We start from the raw sequence: 14663 nt of genomic DNA on the forward strand, positions 1-14663 counted from the left end.
ATATTTGTTCCAGCATGAGGAAGAAATATAGACCATACTTTAATTGTTTTTCATCTTAAATATTTCTTTGCTTTGTGTATACTTGGACGGTTAAACTTTGTTTGGTTTTCTCAACTGGTGACTTTTTAAAAAAAATCAGTCCTTGGATTTTCTAAGTAGATAATCCTACCCTATGATAACAATTTTGTCTCTTCCTTGCTAATAGTTACATTTAATTTTAATTTCTGCACCAGGTGTGGCTTCCAGCAAAATGTTGAATAGAAACTGCGATAGTAACATCAAATGTTTAACTACTAATATGACAATTGCTGTAAGTTTGCAAGCCTTCTTTTTAAGGTAAATTGAGCCTGTTTACATTTAATAATTGTAATAAACATTTATAGAATGAATGTATAAGTGAATTCCTTCATACTGTTTTTTTACTTTAAGTTAATGTATATATATATAAAATGAGGAATAAATGTAATCTGATATGATTAGTCAACTTGATGATATAGAATATGAATTAAATTGGACTCATATTTGCTTTTTTTCTTTCAGTAAAAACACCATTTTCTTATGTCAGCTTTCTCCCAATACCTTAGTGAATTAAGAACTGAGCTAAAACAGGTTGGAAGTCCCATTTTAAATTCAAATAAAGCATAGACATTCAGACTTGACAACAGACAACAGTAATGACATTTAATGAGATAAATTCAATGAACATAGGTAAATGTCTATAAACATAAGGTTTTCTACATGGCACAACCCTATACCGGAATCACAGTAACTCAACTGCATTCTCACTTGGCAATAATGTCATACAAGTGAATTTGCTGATGACTAGCAAAATTACAAAATGAACCCAAGGCCACTTAATCAAGAGTCACAACAACAAAGAAACCCTAGGAATGAAGGTCAAGGCAGGAGGTTGCAGCTGGCCAGATATGATACCATTTGCCTAATTTTCATGTAGGAATTTGCTACAACAAATAAAATAACTATCTCCTCTTAGGTACTAGAAAAGAAAAGAAAACAACAGGTATTACCTAATCACCATTCTGTGACCATGAAATTAAAATATTTCCTGAATGTATGATTAAAAGAAAAAATAGTCTTTAAAAACAATATTAATCATTCTTATACATTCACAATAGAAGCTCTAAGTCTGAATTTAAAACACTACTCAGTATTTGCTTAAGAAACACATTTAGACAATATGGCTTTTGACATATTAAAGTTCTATGAGAAAAACTAAGACATCTTTTAATTTTGCTTTAATATCAAATTAACAGAGCAACTTAAAAATTCAATAAGAGCATGGGTTGGTTTGATTCAAAAAGTGCTTTCAAAATTCAATCACTTAACTTCCTTTCAGGAGAAACTGTTCATCATCACAGATCTTATTCTAACTTAACTTCTGAAGAAGAAAATGGAAAATCAAACCCATAGCACAGTGGTTATGTAAGATATTTACTCCTCAGTGTCAGGCAAAGTGCTTTTGCCCTCTCATAACACGTTCTACTTCAACAGATGATTTAACTGGTCCTGTAGATTTGATGACTGCTCAACACTACAAATTAGAATAGAGAAAAAGGTTTATCTAGAATGAGCATCTCATTGTCATAGCAACCCTCTCTATGCAATCATACTTTCTTTTGGCTTTAAATGTGGGGGCTATTGATGGGGTCAGATCCATGGTTGGATGCAGAGATAGGGGTATTCCTCTACATTCTTTGTATGCAATGGTTTCCTGTCCCTGCAAGTCCAATTTCATATGTTCTCCCTAGAAAAAATGGAGGACTAGATACTAAAAAAAAAAAAAAAAAAGCGATCAATGTTAAAAAAAAAAAAGACATCTCATTGTGCAAATGATTTGCGCAAAGTATATTATATGCATAGTTCTGTTGAACTAAATCAAAATTTCTACTGGTCCACTAGGGTCCCAGACATGTTTAAACTATGAAGAAAAGCTCTGTAAAGCCAACTAGTAGTGTAAACAACATTGCAAGGGACAGATTTAATCTACTTAAAACAAAAACAAGGCTGTTCAATGACTTTAGCACATTTACTTTACTTAATGAATATTACCAATGTAAAAGGTTTTCTACCCTCAAGGTTGGTCACTACACCCTATAACTTTTAGAAAGCCTTTGCTAGCAGTGAACTGACTTACTGCATGCCTTTGAAATATTCTTTATATTCCCAATGAGCTATCCTAGAACACATGGCAATTTAAGGGCCTCTGTGAACCAGAGTTTTGTACTGATCCTAGGCCCAGCAGCATAATTCCCCCCAGCCTGCTACAGTTAGTTGGCCCCCCACTCCTCTACCTTTGGGGTTACTTACTTCTTCTGAATAGCTTCTTGCCTAAATCAGAAAAGGAAAGAGGAAAATAAACATAAGAAAATGCAGCAAACTAGTAAAAGTTATTTTTGGTCAGATATGTATATATAGGCAGGACAAATTTCCAGCTTGTCACATTTTATATTTCTGTCCATTCTATCCTAAGATTGTGCTATTGAACAGGGGTTCAATATCTGAGTGCAGAGTTGCTGAAAAGATGGTTCTAAACCTAAAGATGTAATAATATTCTATCAGAGTGAGGGATGTGGTCTAACAAACTACAAGTATGGCTCAAATTCAGTCTGGGTATGTGGAGCCAAATGGTCACATACCTGATATGTACACACCCCAAAAAATGAACATTTAACTATTTAAATATCAAGAGTTAAATTCCCAATCAGATATTTCTAATAGGTACATAAGTATAATGTCAACTACATAAAATAAAAAGCAAAATGAAATAAGATGGGGCTTCCCTGGTGGCGCAGTGGTTGAGAATCTGCCTGCCAATGCAGGGGACACGGGTTCGAGCCCTGGTCTGGGAAGATCCCACATGCCGTGGAGCAACTAGGCCCGTGAGCCACAACTACTGAGCCTGCGCGCCTGGAGCTTGTGCTCCGCAACAAGAGAGGCCGCGACAGTGAGAGGCCTGCGCACCGCGATGAAGAGTGGCCCCCGCTCGCCGCAACTAGAGAAAGCCCTTGCACAGAAACGAAGACCCAACACAGTCAAAAAAATAAATAAATAAATAGCGTTCCCCTTAAAAAAAAAAAAAAAATGAAATAAGATGAAAAGTTAATTAAATTATAATTTTGTCCAAAAGGGGTCTCTATATTTCAAAATCTTCTGGATGATTTATACGTAGTTAGGGCTGGGTTATATATGGGAATGTAACATAAAGAACATAGTTATACTCGATTCTCCAGGGAAGGTGCAGACGCTCCAGGAAAGACCTCAGGCACAGACAGTGGACAGATACTGGTTAAGTGCCTACTGGGTGCCAAGCGCTGTGCATGCGTGTGGTCCTGGATAGGCCCTGCCCTTATGGGGTTTGCAGTCTCTCCTTCTGAGAAGCCCTCAAATTATCAGAGAGGTTCACAAAGGTGGTCCCCACTCTGATCACACCCCATACCCCAACTTCTTCTGTAGTCTCAAGCATCTCTTCCAGAGGGAACACATCCTTGACTAACCCCTCCTTTACTCCCAGCTCCTGCCTCCACAGGAAAATGTGCTGAAGCACAAAGGCCACAAGAAACAGCCTGCAGAAAATGATTGCTTAGTAAGTACAGTAGGCACTGGAGAGGACATACTCACTGGTATTGAAGATGTGTCGTTATTATTGCCATTTTTCTTAAACTCTGCATTAAAAAAAGAAAAGAAAAACAGAGAAATAGAACATTCCACTTCCCTGAAGCCACACAAACTGTGCATATAAAACCCAAATCATAACAGAAATTGTTTCTTACATCTTCTGAGTGTAAGATGGCATCTTCCTGTAGTACCATGTTTCGAGCGGCCTGACCTAGCAGCTGGAAGACAAAAATAAAATGGTAATAATCAAAACTTCCAAACTTCCTGTAATCTTCTCTGCAGCTGTTCTACCACCACCCCTTCTCCATGCCCACCCCCCACCCCATACAAATATAAACCCTCCAAATGTAAAGGAGGATAATTTCCCATTTGTTCATGTTGAAAATCCATTTCATTGTCACTACGGCAGTTCTGGCATGGGCTCGACATCTGTTCTGAAGGCCACAGCCTGAGAAATCAAGTCCTCCATAACTGCTGAGTTTATTAATCAAGTGCTGAGAGGCAAAGTCTGCGAAAACAAACTCTGGCTCCACAAACCCAGTGAGAACCTAACTTCTGATTCTTTAAAGGCAAACTTGAGATTTGGGGTGGTTTGAGAGGAGTGAGAGGGCAGGAGTTAGGATAGGGCTATTAAAGGACAGAAGGAATGTAGCTGTTGAGAAATGGAATGAGAGACACAGAGCGGGTAAAAAAGCCTGGGGAGAAGCTTGGGCTTTAAAGTGGGAAACCATGTGTAAAGGATGGCCAGATGGAGCTGGGGAAGAGAAAAGAAAGAAGTGCGGCAGCAGACTTTAATGAGTTCACTGATAGCTGGGCCCTGAGGCCAAGAGAGAAAGGCTGAGTGAGCTCTGTTTCAGCTGGGTGGCCTGCGGTCAGCAGATCTGCCTCCTCACAGAGAGGCAAGAAGAGATCAACAGAGGTTTCTGGCCTCCTGTGGCACCCTGTTCCTGGCAGACATGCAGTCCAACCATGTAAAGGGAGCTACTGTTATGTGTGTCCTACCAACCCTCCCTGTTCCCTTGGGTCAGAGAGATTCTGGTGAAAGGGGGACAGATGACTTCAAATTAACCAGGACACCAGCACTGCTCCAGCCTCCAGATTCCTTCCCTCACAGCAACTTTTATTTTTCTTTTTAACTTTAAAAATTAATAAAACTTGGGACTTCCCTGGTGGCGCAGTGGTTGAGAATCTGCCTGCCAATGCAGGGGACATGGGTTCGAGCCCTGGTCTTGGAAGATCCCACATGCCGTGGAGCAACTAAACCCATGTGCCACAACTACTGAGCCCTCATGCCACAACTACTGAAGCCCACGCGCCTAGAGCCCGTGCTCCGCAACAAGAGAAGCCACCTCAATGAGAAGCACGCACACCGCAACCAAGAGTAGCCCCCGCTCGCCACAACTAGAGAAAGGCCGCGCACAGCAACAAAGGACCCAACGCAGCCAAAAATAAATAAATAAAAATAAATGTATAAAAAATAAAAAATAAAAAAATAAAACTTTACATGCTTCTAAAGGCAAAACAATAAAATACGACCTATCCAGCCTCTTCCCCTCCCCGGTATCTCTCCCCTATGCATAAATATTTTTTAAATTAGTTTTTGGTTTATCTTTCCATTGTTCCTTTACAAACAATGGACATATGTATATATTCTGCCCCCTTTACATAAAATGTAACCTACCATATGCACTCTTCTGCACCCTGCTATCTTCACTTGACAATATATACAGAGATGGATCTGCAGCAGTATATACTGAATCTCCACCTTGTTCTTTCCGGGCTGCTGAGCACTCCACTGAATAGATGTCTCATAAGATTATTCAACCAGTCCTCCGCTAAAGACTTTGGGGCTGTTTCCAGTCTTTTGCTATTGTAAGTAGTGCTACAAAAAATACCTCATAGTTCTTTGTATCTTTTTGCCAGCATGTCTTTGGATAGACTCAGAATCTTGATTGTGACTGCTGGATCAGAGGGTTTTAATTTTGCTACATATTGCCACCCACCCCCCATTAAGGTTATACCATTTTGCATTCCCACCCACCAGGTATGAGAGTTCCTGTTCCCTCCTTGTGGCCACTTTTAAGTGACAAACTCCAAACTCCTATGGATGGTGACTGACAAACCGATGGCAGAAAAGAAAGAGTTCTAACGAAATCTTCCTCATTCAGTCAACAAATAGTTACTAAGTGCTTATGAGCCAGTAAGAGACATAGCCCCCATCCTTACAGGGCTCACAGGCTGGGATGACAAAGAAGACAAAGGTACTACAATACCTTGTGGTAAGTGCTGAGGGGCAAGCACTGAATGCCCTGAGAGTTCAGGAGGCAGGAGTGATTAACCCATTACTGGGTAGGTGCTCAGGGAAGGCTTCCTAAAAGAAGTGACTTCTAAGCTGAGACCTAACGGCTGGTGTTTAGAATTCCGAAGTAATATAATGTTACAAAAAAGTGGCATGATCAGATTTACTGTTTTAGAATGTGGTAAACAGGATGGACTAGACAGGGGACTAAAGGCAGAGAGACTGGTTAGGAGAACACTGCAGTATTCCAGGCGAGCAATGAGAGTCACCTGAACCACAGAAGTGGCAGTTAAAAAAGGGGGCACGGGGGGCTTGAGAGGTATTTAGAAGATAGGCTTGAGGGGACTTGTGATGGCCTGGAATGCAGGGGCTATTGGAATATAGGGCCAAGGCCTTTTCTGTGATGACAGATGTAGTCACTGACATTGTGCATCATTTTCTTACATAAACCAACCACACACGTAACATATCTCCTAAGATTTCCAGTTTCAGTTTCCTTAAAGTGGAACATCTCAAATACACCTGTAAAACCACCTGAGTACAGAATCTTTTTAGATTTCTATGAACTTCCTCCAAGGCTTGGACCACTGTCTTGCTCATAATTAACTCAATACCAGTTTGTCTTGGTACTTCTCTTCAACAAGTATTGCTGATTTTCAACTTAGTTTTCATAGCAACAGCAACCCTCTTTTTTTCTGCGCTCATATTTCATCATTTCCCATATCATTCCATGAAACAATGTAGTTGCAATAGCAAGCACAAGTGCCTTACACAGGTTTAGGAAAAAAACACAACGAACCCTTACCAAGCACACAATTCACCTGGAGGAGCAGAAGCGCAGGTGTGCACGAGAGGAGCGTATTAGTCACAAGCATTCTTTGTGCCATGGACATAAGTTGGTATGATTTCCTCACTTTGTGCTCCAGTCACACTGGCCTCCCTGCATTCCTTACGTACATTCCCATCTCAAGGCCTCTGCATTTGCCATGTCCTCGACGTGGAACTCTCTGTCTCCAGATGTCCATATGGTTTGCTCCCTCACTTCGTTCAAGCGTCTGCTCGAATGCTACCGCCTCAGAGAGCCCTTCCCTGACCACCCTATTTAGGGAAAACCCTTTCAGCACTCTCTATTCCCAGCTTCATTTTTCTTCATAGCATTTACTACCATCTTTTTTGTGTTTCATTTTTTTGTCTGTCTCTTCACTAAAATGGAAGTTTTCTAAGTACGGGGACTTAGTTTTGTGTACCAACGTCTCCCTTGTACCTAGAACAGTTCCTGGCACATAGCAGACACTCTATAAATATGTGTCAAGTGGATGCTGTGAAATGAGTGTTTTATACATGGAAATTGTCAGTTACTCAAACAAAACAGCTATCTGGAGACTGCTGAAGAGAGAAGCAATGCTCTGTGGGCTAAGAAGGATTGAAAATCAGTAAGACACTCCCATAACCTCAGAGCCTAGTAAAGGAAATGGCAAAAATACATAACTACAGAAAAATACAATATGGTATGTGGTAAGTGTCATGTAAGAGATCCAGTAAAAAAGAAAAAGTTTAGACTTGAGATATGTGTCAACTCTGTCCCAGAAAGTTGGACTGGCTTCAGCTTAACTCAATCCACACCGCTTACTGAGCACCCTGTCTAAATCTACTACGGAAGAAGCCCTCATGGAAAATACACGAGGAGCAGGAACGGGAAGCAGCAAGCCATATTAGGGCAGTCAATGGTGGCACTGTGGCTTTTTGGCCACTTAATCCAGCTAGCGGCCATGAGAAGTGACGTCAAAGAGTGTGGGCTTAGAACCTGTCTGCCTAGGTTTGAATCCTAGCTCTGTGATCCTAGCTCTGTGGGCCCCTGGACAAGCGAAATTCCTCTCTGTAAGAGAAGTACCTCCTTTATTAGTGATTGTGAAGACTTAATGAATTAAACGACATAAAACACACACACATTTTTTTTTTTTGAAAAGGTGAAATAGAATCTAAAAATCATGAAAAGGAGAAGGAAGCAGATATGTCTACCACTAAAACTGACAAAGCAACTTCTGTGCAACCAAAGCAAAAAGTGAAACACAGTAAGTTGCGTAATTCTTATTTGGTAAAAGGCAACACAACAATTCTTCAAAAAAGATAAACTTTCCTCTGATACTGAATCCTAAAATAAGTATACCATGTGGACCCCATACAAAGCATATCTGGGATCATCAGATCAGTGACTTCAACAATTGTATTATGGTAAACGCAAACACTTTTTTCATTCAGCTGTTTCTTGCAGCCACTATCAATAGAAGCTAAGGACATAACATGAAAGCTAATTTTGTAAGGATAATTCTACTGGACCTTAAACTAATACAAATAAAGCTGCTTTGAACATTCATACACAAATGTGAAGGCTTGCAAACATATTATGTTTGCTAATGCGACTACATAACAATGAAATAATAAGAAAGTGATGAAACATGAGTAAAAAAAGAGTGGGAGAGAAAGAGGTGCTACTGTTATGAAAACTAACTTGAAAATCAAAAATACTTCTTGAAAATAAGTAGCTAAGATACACTGCTACTGAGTTACTTATGAGCAAGACAATGGCCTACAGGAGAAAGTCATAGAAATCTAAAGACTCTGTCCCCAGATTGTTTTACAAGTGTATTCAAGACGTTTTCCACTTTAAAGACTCCAAACCTGGACATCTTAGATGATACATTATGTGCATAGCTGGTTTACGTAACAACATGATGTGTATGTTTTCTTTTCTCCTGGTTAAAACCTAGAAGTTGAAAGCCTGGGTCATTAGACCCATTTTGTTTGTCCAATCACCTGCCCCGTGGGCATTTGGATTGTCTCCAGTTTGGTGCTATTATGGATAAATGTGCTATGAACATGTGCAAGTCTTTGTGTGGACATATATTTTCATTTCACTTGGGTGAATATCTCAGGGTACAATGGATAGGTCCTTTTTTGGAGAGAGACAGTGTACACATATAAAGCTTGCTGGTGTGACAAGCTATCAAATAATCCCAGACACGGAATCAGCCAGAGGATGATGAGGGAAAAATCACGGCAAAGGAGAAAGCTAATCTAAGAAACAGAAAACCAAGAATGTGGCCAGAAAGACAAGTCAGAAAAGAACAAATCTGTGGACAGACGATGCATAAAAGTGTGGAAGGAATATGGAATATTGAGGGCAAAAACACGCGGAATTTAGGGGCCGAAAGAGACAGATCTTCACTAGAGACAACTCTGAGAAACAAATGAGGAACTCGTTAGGACCACTATCTCATCCGTCGTCTGCGGCGATCTCTGCTTTGAAGCACCGATTCCCATTATTTCGTTTCTTCCCCCCCTCAACCCCGCCTCCATTCCCCCCCAGCTCACAGGACCACTAGTCCTACCCAAAGAGACTACACACCCCAGAATGCAACACGCGCCCTCCGGAACGAGGTCTTCTCACTTCTCCACTAGTTCACGGACTACAATTCCCAGGATGCAACGCGACCCTCTTCCCACGGCTATGGAAGTCGAGTCTCCGGGTATGAAGCCCGGAGAGTCCACTCCCAGCTCACCTCGGAGCTCCGGGAGCCCTTCAGCACCTGCTTGGTGAGCGCGATCACGTCAGTACCACAGGTGTTCACCTTCTCCGTGAGAAGCCCCTTCACAGACTGACCGAATCGCGCTTGCGAATCTGGGGTCCCAGTCGCCATCACTTCAACCAGTGAACGCCTCCCCACGGGCGATGGCGAGTCGCAGGGGCCAAAAGATGAGCAAAGCGAAAGGAGGCGGTGTCTTTTTTTTTCCACCTACCATGGGAAAAGGAAGGGACGCATGCGCGTAGCGGAGGGTGAGCTTTGCTAACTTTAAATTCATTTAAAATACTCAGTTGATATACTGAAGAAGACAGGGCCCAGGCAAACATCAATGGAGGGGATGGAATACAATTTCAATAAACCCATGGTTTAAAATCAGAAGGCCTGGATTACAGTCCCAATTCTGCCGTTTAGTTGTGTGACTGCAAATTATTCAGCTTCTGCAGCATCTTGTGTTCCTCATCTGTAAAACACGTAGTAAGGTTAAATTCTCCAAAGTGTATGAGAATGAATTAAGATCAATTCAATTATAGCAAACATTTCATGAACGAAATACCAAACACTGCTGGGCTGAGGTAAAGAAAGAGAAGAGATGCAGTCCTTGTCTCCAGTGAGCTCCCAGGCTGAGGAGGCATGTAAACAAACAGAAGAACCGGGAAGAACAAGCTAATAGAAAAATTGGCAAAGTTCACAAACAGGCAGTTAAAAAAGTAAATGAGATAGTCAATAGGTATGAAAAATGTTTTACATCTCTAGTAATTTTTAGTGATAAATGACCCCTTTGTTCTATTTAAAGCAAACTGATTATCACCTTGAAAAGAATTAGTATTTGAAGTGTTTCATGTAGCTCTATTTTTTTTTTTTTTAGCTAATGCACGAGAGAGATGACAATGGTAAATTGGCGAATTATGTTTAAAATCACCTATACTCAGTATCAACATTACTTTCTCTTCCAAGTGTCTAGATTCATATGTCTCTGATTCTTTCATTTAATTCTTATTCTTAACTTTATTGAGGTATAATTTATGTTCAATAACTACATTCTTTTAAAGCGTACAATTTGATGAGTGTGACGGATGTGTACACCTGTGAATTACCACCACTATTAAGATACAGAACATTTTCATCACCCCCACAAGTTTCCAAGTGCCCCTTTGTAGTCCATCTATCCCTCACTCCAGGCAACAAGGGATCTGCTTTCTAGCACTATAGATTAATTTGGGTTTCTAGAATTTTATATAAATGGAATCATACAGGAAGTACTTTTTTTGGTCTGGCTTCTTTCTCTCAGCATAACATTCTGAGAGTCATTCACTTAGTTGTGTATATCACTAGTATGTTCCTTTTTTATTGCTGAGAAATAGTCCATTGTATGGATATATCTCATTTTGTCGATCCACTCACCTGTTGATGGACACTTGGGTTGTTTCCATTTGGGGGTTTTATGAATAAAGCTGCTATGAACATTCACATACAAGTCTTTATGTGAGTTTGTTTACATTCATCTTGAGTAATATCTAGGAGTGGAATGGCTGGGTCATATGGTAAGTCTTTAACTTTTCAAGAAACTGCCAAACCATTTCTCAAAGTTTACCACTGCATTCCCAACAGCAGTGTAAGAGACTCCAGTTGCTGCACACCCATAAACTTAGGAAAAGACTGAGCCATGGTAGAGCCATGGTAACAAGTAGCCACCTGTGGTAGACAGACTGGCCACTGACAGCTGGCTTCCATGATTCCTATCTCCTGGTGTTCACGCCCTTGTGTATTCCACCTCTCTTACTTGTAGGTGGGACATGTGACTTGCTTCTAACCAATAGTATATGCGTAGGTGATGGGAGATATGTGATTATATGTAAGTGATTATGTGATTACATTACATAAGATTGTAAGGCTCATCTTGCTGGAGTCTCTCCCTTTCTAGCTGTGAGGAAGCAAGTGGCCATATTGGACAACTCCATGTGGCAAGGAACTACAAGTGTCATCTAGTCACTGAGGGCTGAGCTCCAGCTGACAGCCAGCAAAAAAATGAGGCTCTCAGTCAAACAACCAAAAGGAACTGACTGCTCCTAACAACCAGGCAAGTGGAGAAGCAGATCCTTCCCCTATCGAGCCTCCAGATGAGAAGCTGGCCCACACCTTGATTGCAGCCTTCTGAGACTCTAAGTACATGGCTCAGAAAAGCTGTTCTTGGATTCTGACCACAGAAATAATAAGATAATAAATATGTGTTGTTTTAAACCACTACATTTGTGGTAATATTGTTACACACAATAGAAAACTAATATACCACCAGAACTTGTTTGAAATATGTTCAGTCAATGACAACTCACCTCAGTGAATCCCTTTTGCAAACCAAGCAATCAGGGTCTATCCATTGTCCTATCTTCAAGTTCACTGAGTCTTTTGTCTGCTTAAATCTCCTCTGAATCTCTCTAATAAATTTTTCATTTCAATTATACTTTTCAGCTCCAGAATTTCTTTTTGGTTCTTTGTAAGTTTTCTCTTTATTGATATTTCCATTTTGTTTACACATTATTTTCTTGACTTTCTCCATATCTCCCTTTAGTCTTTTGGGCATCTTTAAGACAGTTACTTTGAAATCTTTGTCTAGTATATCAGACATTAGGTCTTTTTCAGGGACAGTTTCTACTGACTTGTTTTATTCCTTTGAGTGGGCCATACTTTGCTGTTCCTTTGTATGCCTTGTGATTTTTTTTTATGAACACTGGACTTTTGAATTTAATAATGTGATAACTCTGGAAAGCAGATTTTCCCCTTTCTCAGGGTTTGCTTGTCTTCCTTATTGTTTGTTTTTGTTTTTAACTGTTGTACGCGGTCTCTTTGCTGAGGATCAGCCAAAGTGTAAACTGAAGGTCTTCCCAGTCTTTTCTGAGCCTTTCCCTGGGCACACACAGTCACTTTCTAATTTTCTCCATACATGAAGTTGTTTTTGAATGTCCCAGTCCTTAATGTCTGGCTCCAGAAAGTGGGAAATGTAAGAACTGACCAGGGGGTGGGAATTCCCTAGCAGTCCAGTGGTTACGACTCCACTCTTTCACTGCTGAGGATGCAAGTTCAATCCCTGGTCAGGGAACTAAAATCCCACAAGCTGCGTGGCGTGGCCAAAAAAAACCCAAAAACGACCAGGGGGTGGAAGGGAGGGGAGGAGAAGGGCTCTGGGCTTTTAAATCCCCTGGAAGTCACTTCAACCAGAAGTGAAGGGGCTGCGACAATGTGGGGAAGGTACAACAACGGCCGCCCACCTTCTCATCTGCACTCTGTGATCAGAAGCAGTCATCAGCACTCAGAGCAGAGATGCCGATATTTGGAGGACAGGGTCCTTTTTGCCCACCCTAGCTCCCACAGCTGTGGGCAGTGGTTCCAGGAAAACATGCACAGTTGTCTGCCAAGGGGTTGGGGATGGAGGATGGGTAGCTCCTACTGTGCTAAGAGCCAAAATTGACTGACATTCACCACAATTTACCATCTAAGTCTTCCCGTGGAAGTTGCAAGCCTTCAAAGTTCCAAAATGGTTGGATCAGACAGATTCTACCAATGCAGTTGTTGTCTAGGTGGGAGATAGATTCCTGGTGCTTCATGCTGCGGCATCTTCCCAGAATCCCCTCCCCCATTTAGTTTTATAAATATTCCCTCGTCAGATTTTGACTGGATATTTCCTTTTTGCCTAACCATAATGGACATAATGAAGGCTTAGAAACATGCAGAAGATGCCACCCCTGGCTCTGGTTAAGAGCACTGTCTTGTTAAGGCTAAGTTGTTGCTGCCTAACAACAACTCCCCCTCCCGGCCCTCCAAATTTAGTGGCTTAAAACAACCACCATTTTATTGGTCGTGATGCGGAAGTTCAGGAATTTATCACGGGTGGTGATCTCTGCTCCAGTGATGTTTGTTGGGCTCACTCACGGGGCTGCGTTCACTTGGTGGCTGGAAGGTCTGAGGTGGCCTCACTCACGTGTCTGCGGCCTCACGCTGGCTGTCACCCGGAGTGCCACGGTTCTCATCCTCGGGGCCTTCTCTCCGCACGGCCTTCTCTCTGGCAGGATAGGCTGAGCTTCTTTACATGGTACCTGGTTTCCCAGGCAGTGGGAGCTGTCAGGACTCTTAGGGCCCAGGCCCAGAACTGGCACAGCAGTCACTTCTGATGATTCTGCTGATCAAGTCACAGGGCAGCTCAGGTTCAGGTAGAGAGGAAAGAGAGTCTACCTCTTGATAGGAAGAGTAGTCCCATGTCTGCAGGTTTAGGAGTTGTTGGTACCCGTCTTTGCAGAATATCTCCGACAGGAGTCTAGACAGTCACTTGACTTGATATAGACTCAAAACAACTAAATTATAATGAAGTTCAAATTGAACGTGAGATTTCCAGGGCACCCCACTTCCCCCTATTAGAATGTACGCTCCACGCGGGCAGGGATTTTTATCTGTTTGGTTCATTGCTTCATTTCCAGCCTGAGAGCAGTGCCTGGCTTGTGATAGAGGCTCAGTGAGTATCTGTTGCAGGAAGAACTGCTTGATGGTGATGGTTGTAGCAGAAGGGTTGGTGTAGAACACCTCCATCAGAGAAGGCTGCAGAGACAATATGAATCTGCAGCCGAGTCTGCGAAAAGAGTGATGGACATGAATCAGTGTCTCAGAGGTGGGGAGACAATGCTTATTCACCGTTCCACAACATTGAGACCCGCCCGTGCCAGATGTGAGGGGGAAGTAAGAGACCTTCCCTTGAGGAAGGGGATCCCAACATCGCAGTGTATGATGTGCGCTAAATCATAGAAAAGAGAGGGGTCTTCTTGGGATGACAGTGGGAGGCTTCAGCGTGGGCGTGCTCGGATGGGACTGAGTAAGGTGAGTGTGACTGAAACTGAGCTGAAGACACCATTAAAAATGATGGTTATGGGGTGTGCATGTGACTGAAAATTTTCCAGAGGCTTGAAAACAGTCACCTGTAGGATGTATTTATGAGATAAATGATAAGGATCTCCCCCTCTAAGTCCTTAAACATGTGAGTTATGTGATGAAAACTAGATTTGAGACAGCTTCTGATTATTTCGGGCAAAATTTTTGCATCAGTGATAAGGAGAGTGTTGAGGAAGGCCATTCATTTTCAGGATTGGTGAGCTAACTGACAG

General features: G+C 41.7%; 1 protein-coding gene across 1 annotated transcript; it reads right to left on the reverse strand.

The window, feature by feature from the left end:
* Positions 1-660: 660 nt before the first annotated feature.
* BORCS7 (BLOC-1 related complex subunit 7) lies at positions 661-12499 on the reverse strand. The gene is made up of 6 exons (XM_036827717.1): positions 11850-12499; positions 9496-9979; positions 3792-3854; positions 3640-3683; positions 2329-2349; positions 661-1552 (listed from the first exon to the last, which is right to left on the reverse strand). The coding sequence occupies exons 2-6, from the start codon at positions 9631-9633 to the stop codon at positions 1501-1503; spliced, it is 318 nt and encodes a 105-aa protein (XP_036683612.1). The 5' UTR covers positions 9634-9979; positions 11850-12499; the 3' UTR covers positions 661-1500.
* Positions 12500-14663: the final 2164 nt, after the last annotated feature.

Source organism: Balaenoptera musculus, chromosome 16 (genome assembly GCF_009873245.2).
Source record: "Balaenoptera musculus isolate JJ_BM4_2016_0621 chromosome 16, mBalMus1.pri.v3, whole genome shotgun sequence".
Classification (NCBI taxonomy): Eukaryota; Metazoa; Chordata; class Mammalia; order Artiodactyla; family Balaenopteridae; genus Balaenoptera; species Balaenoptera musculus.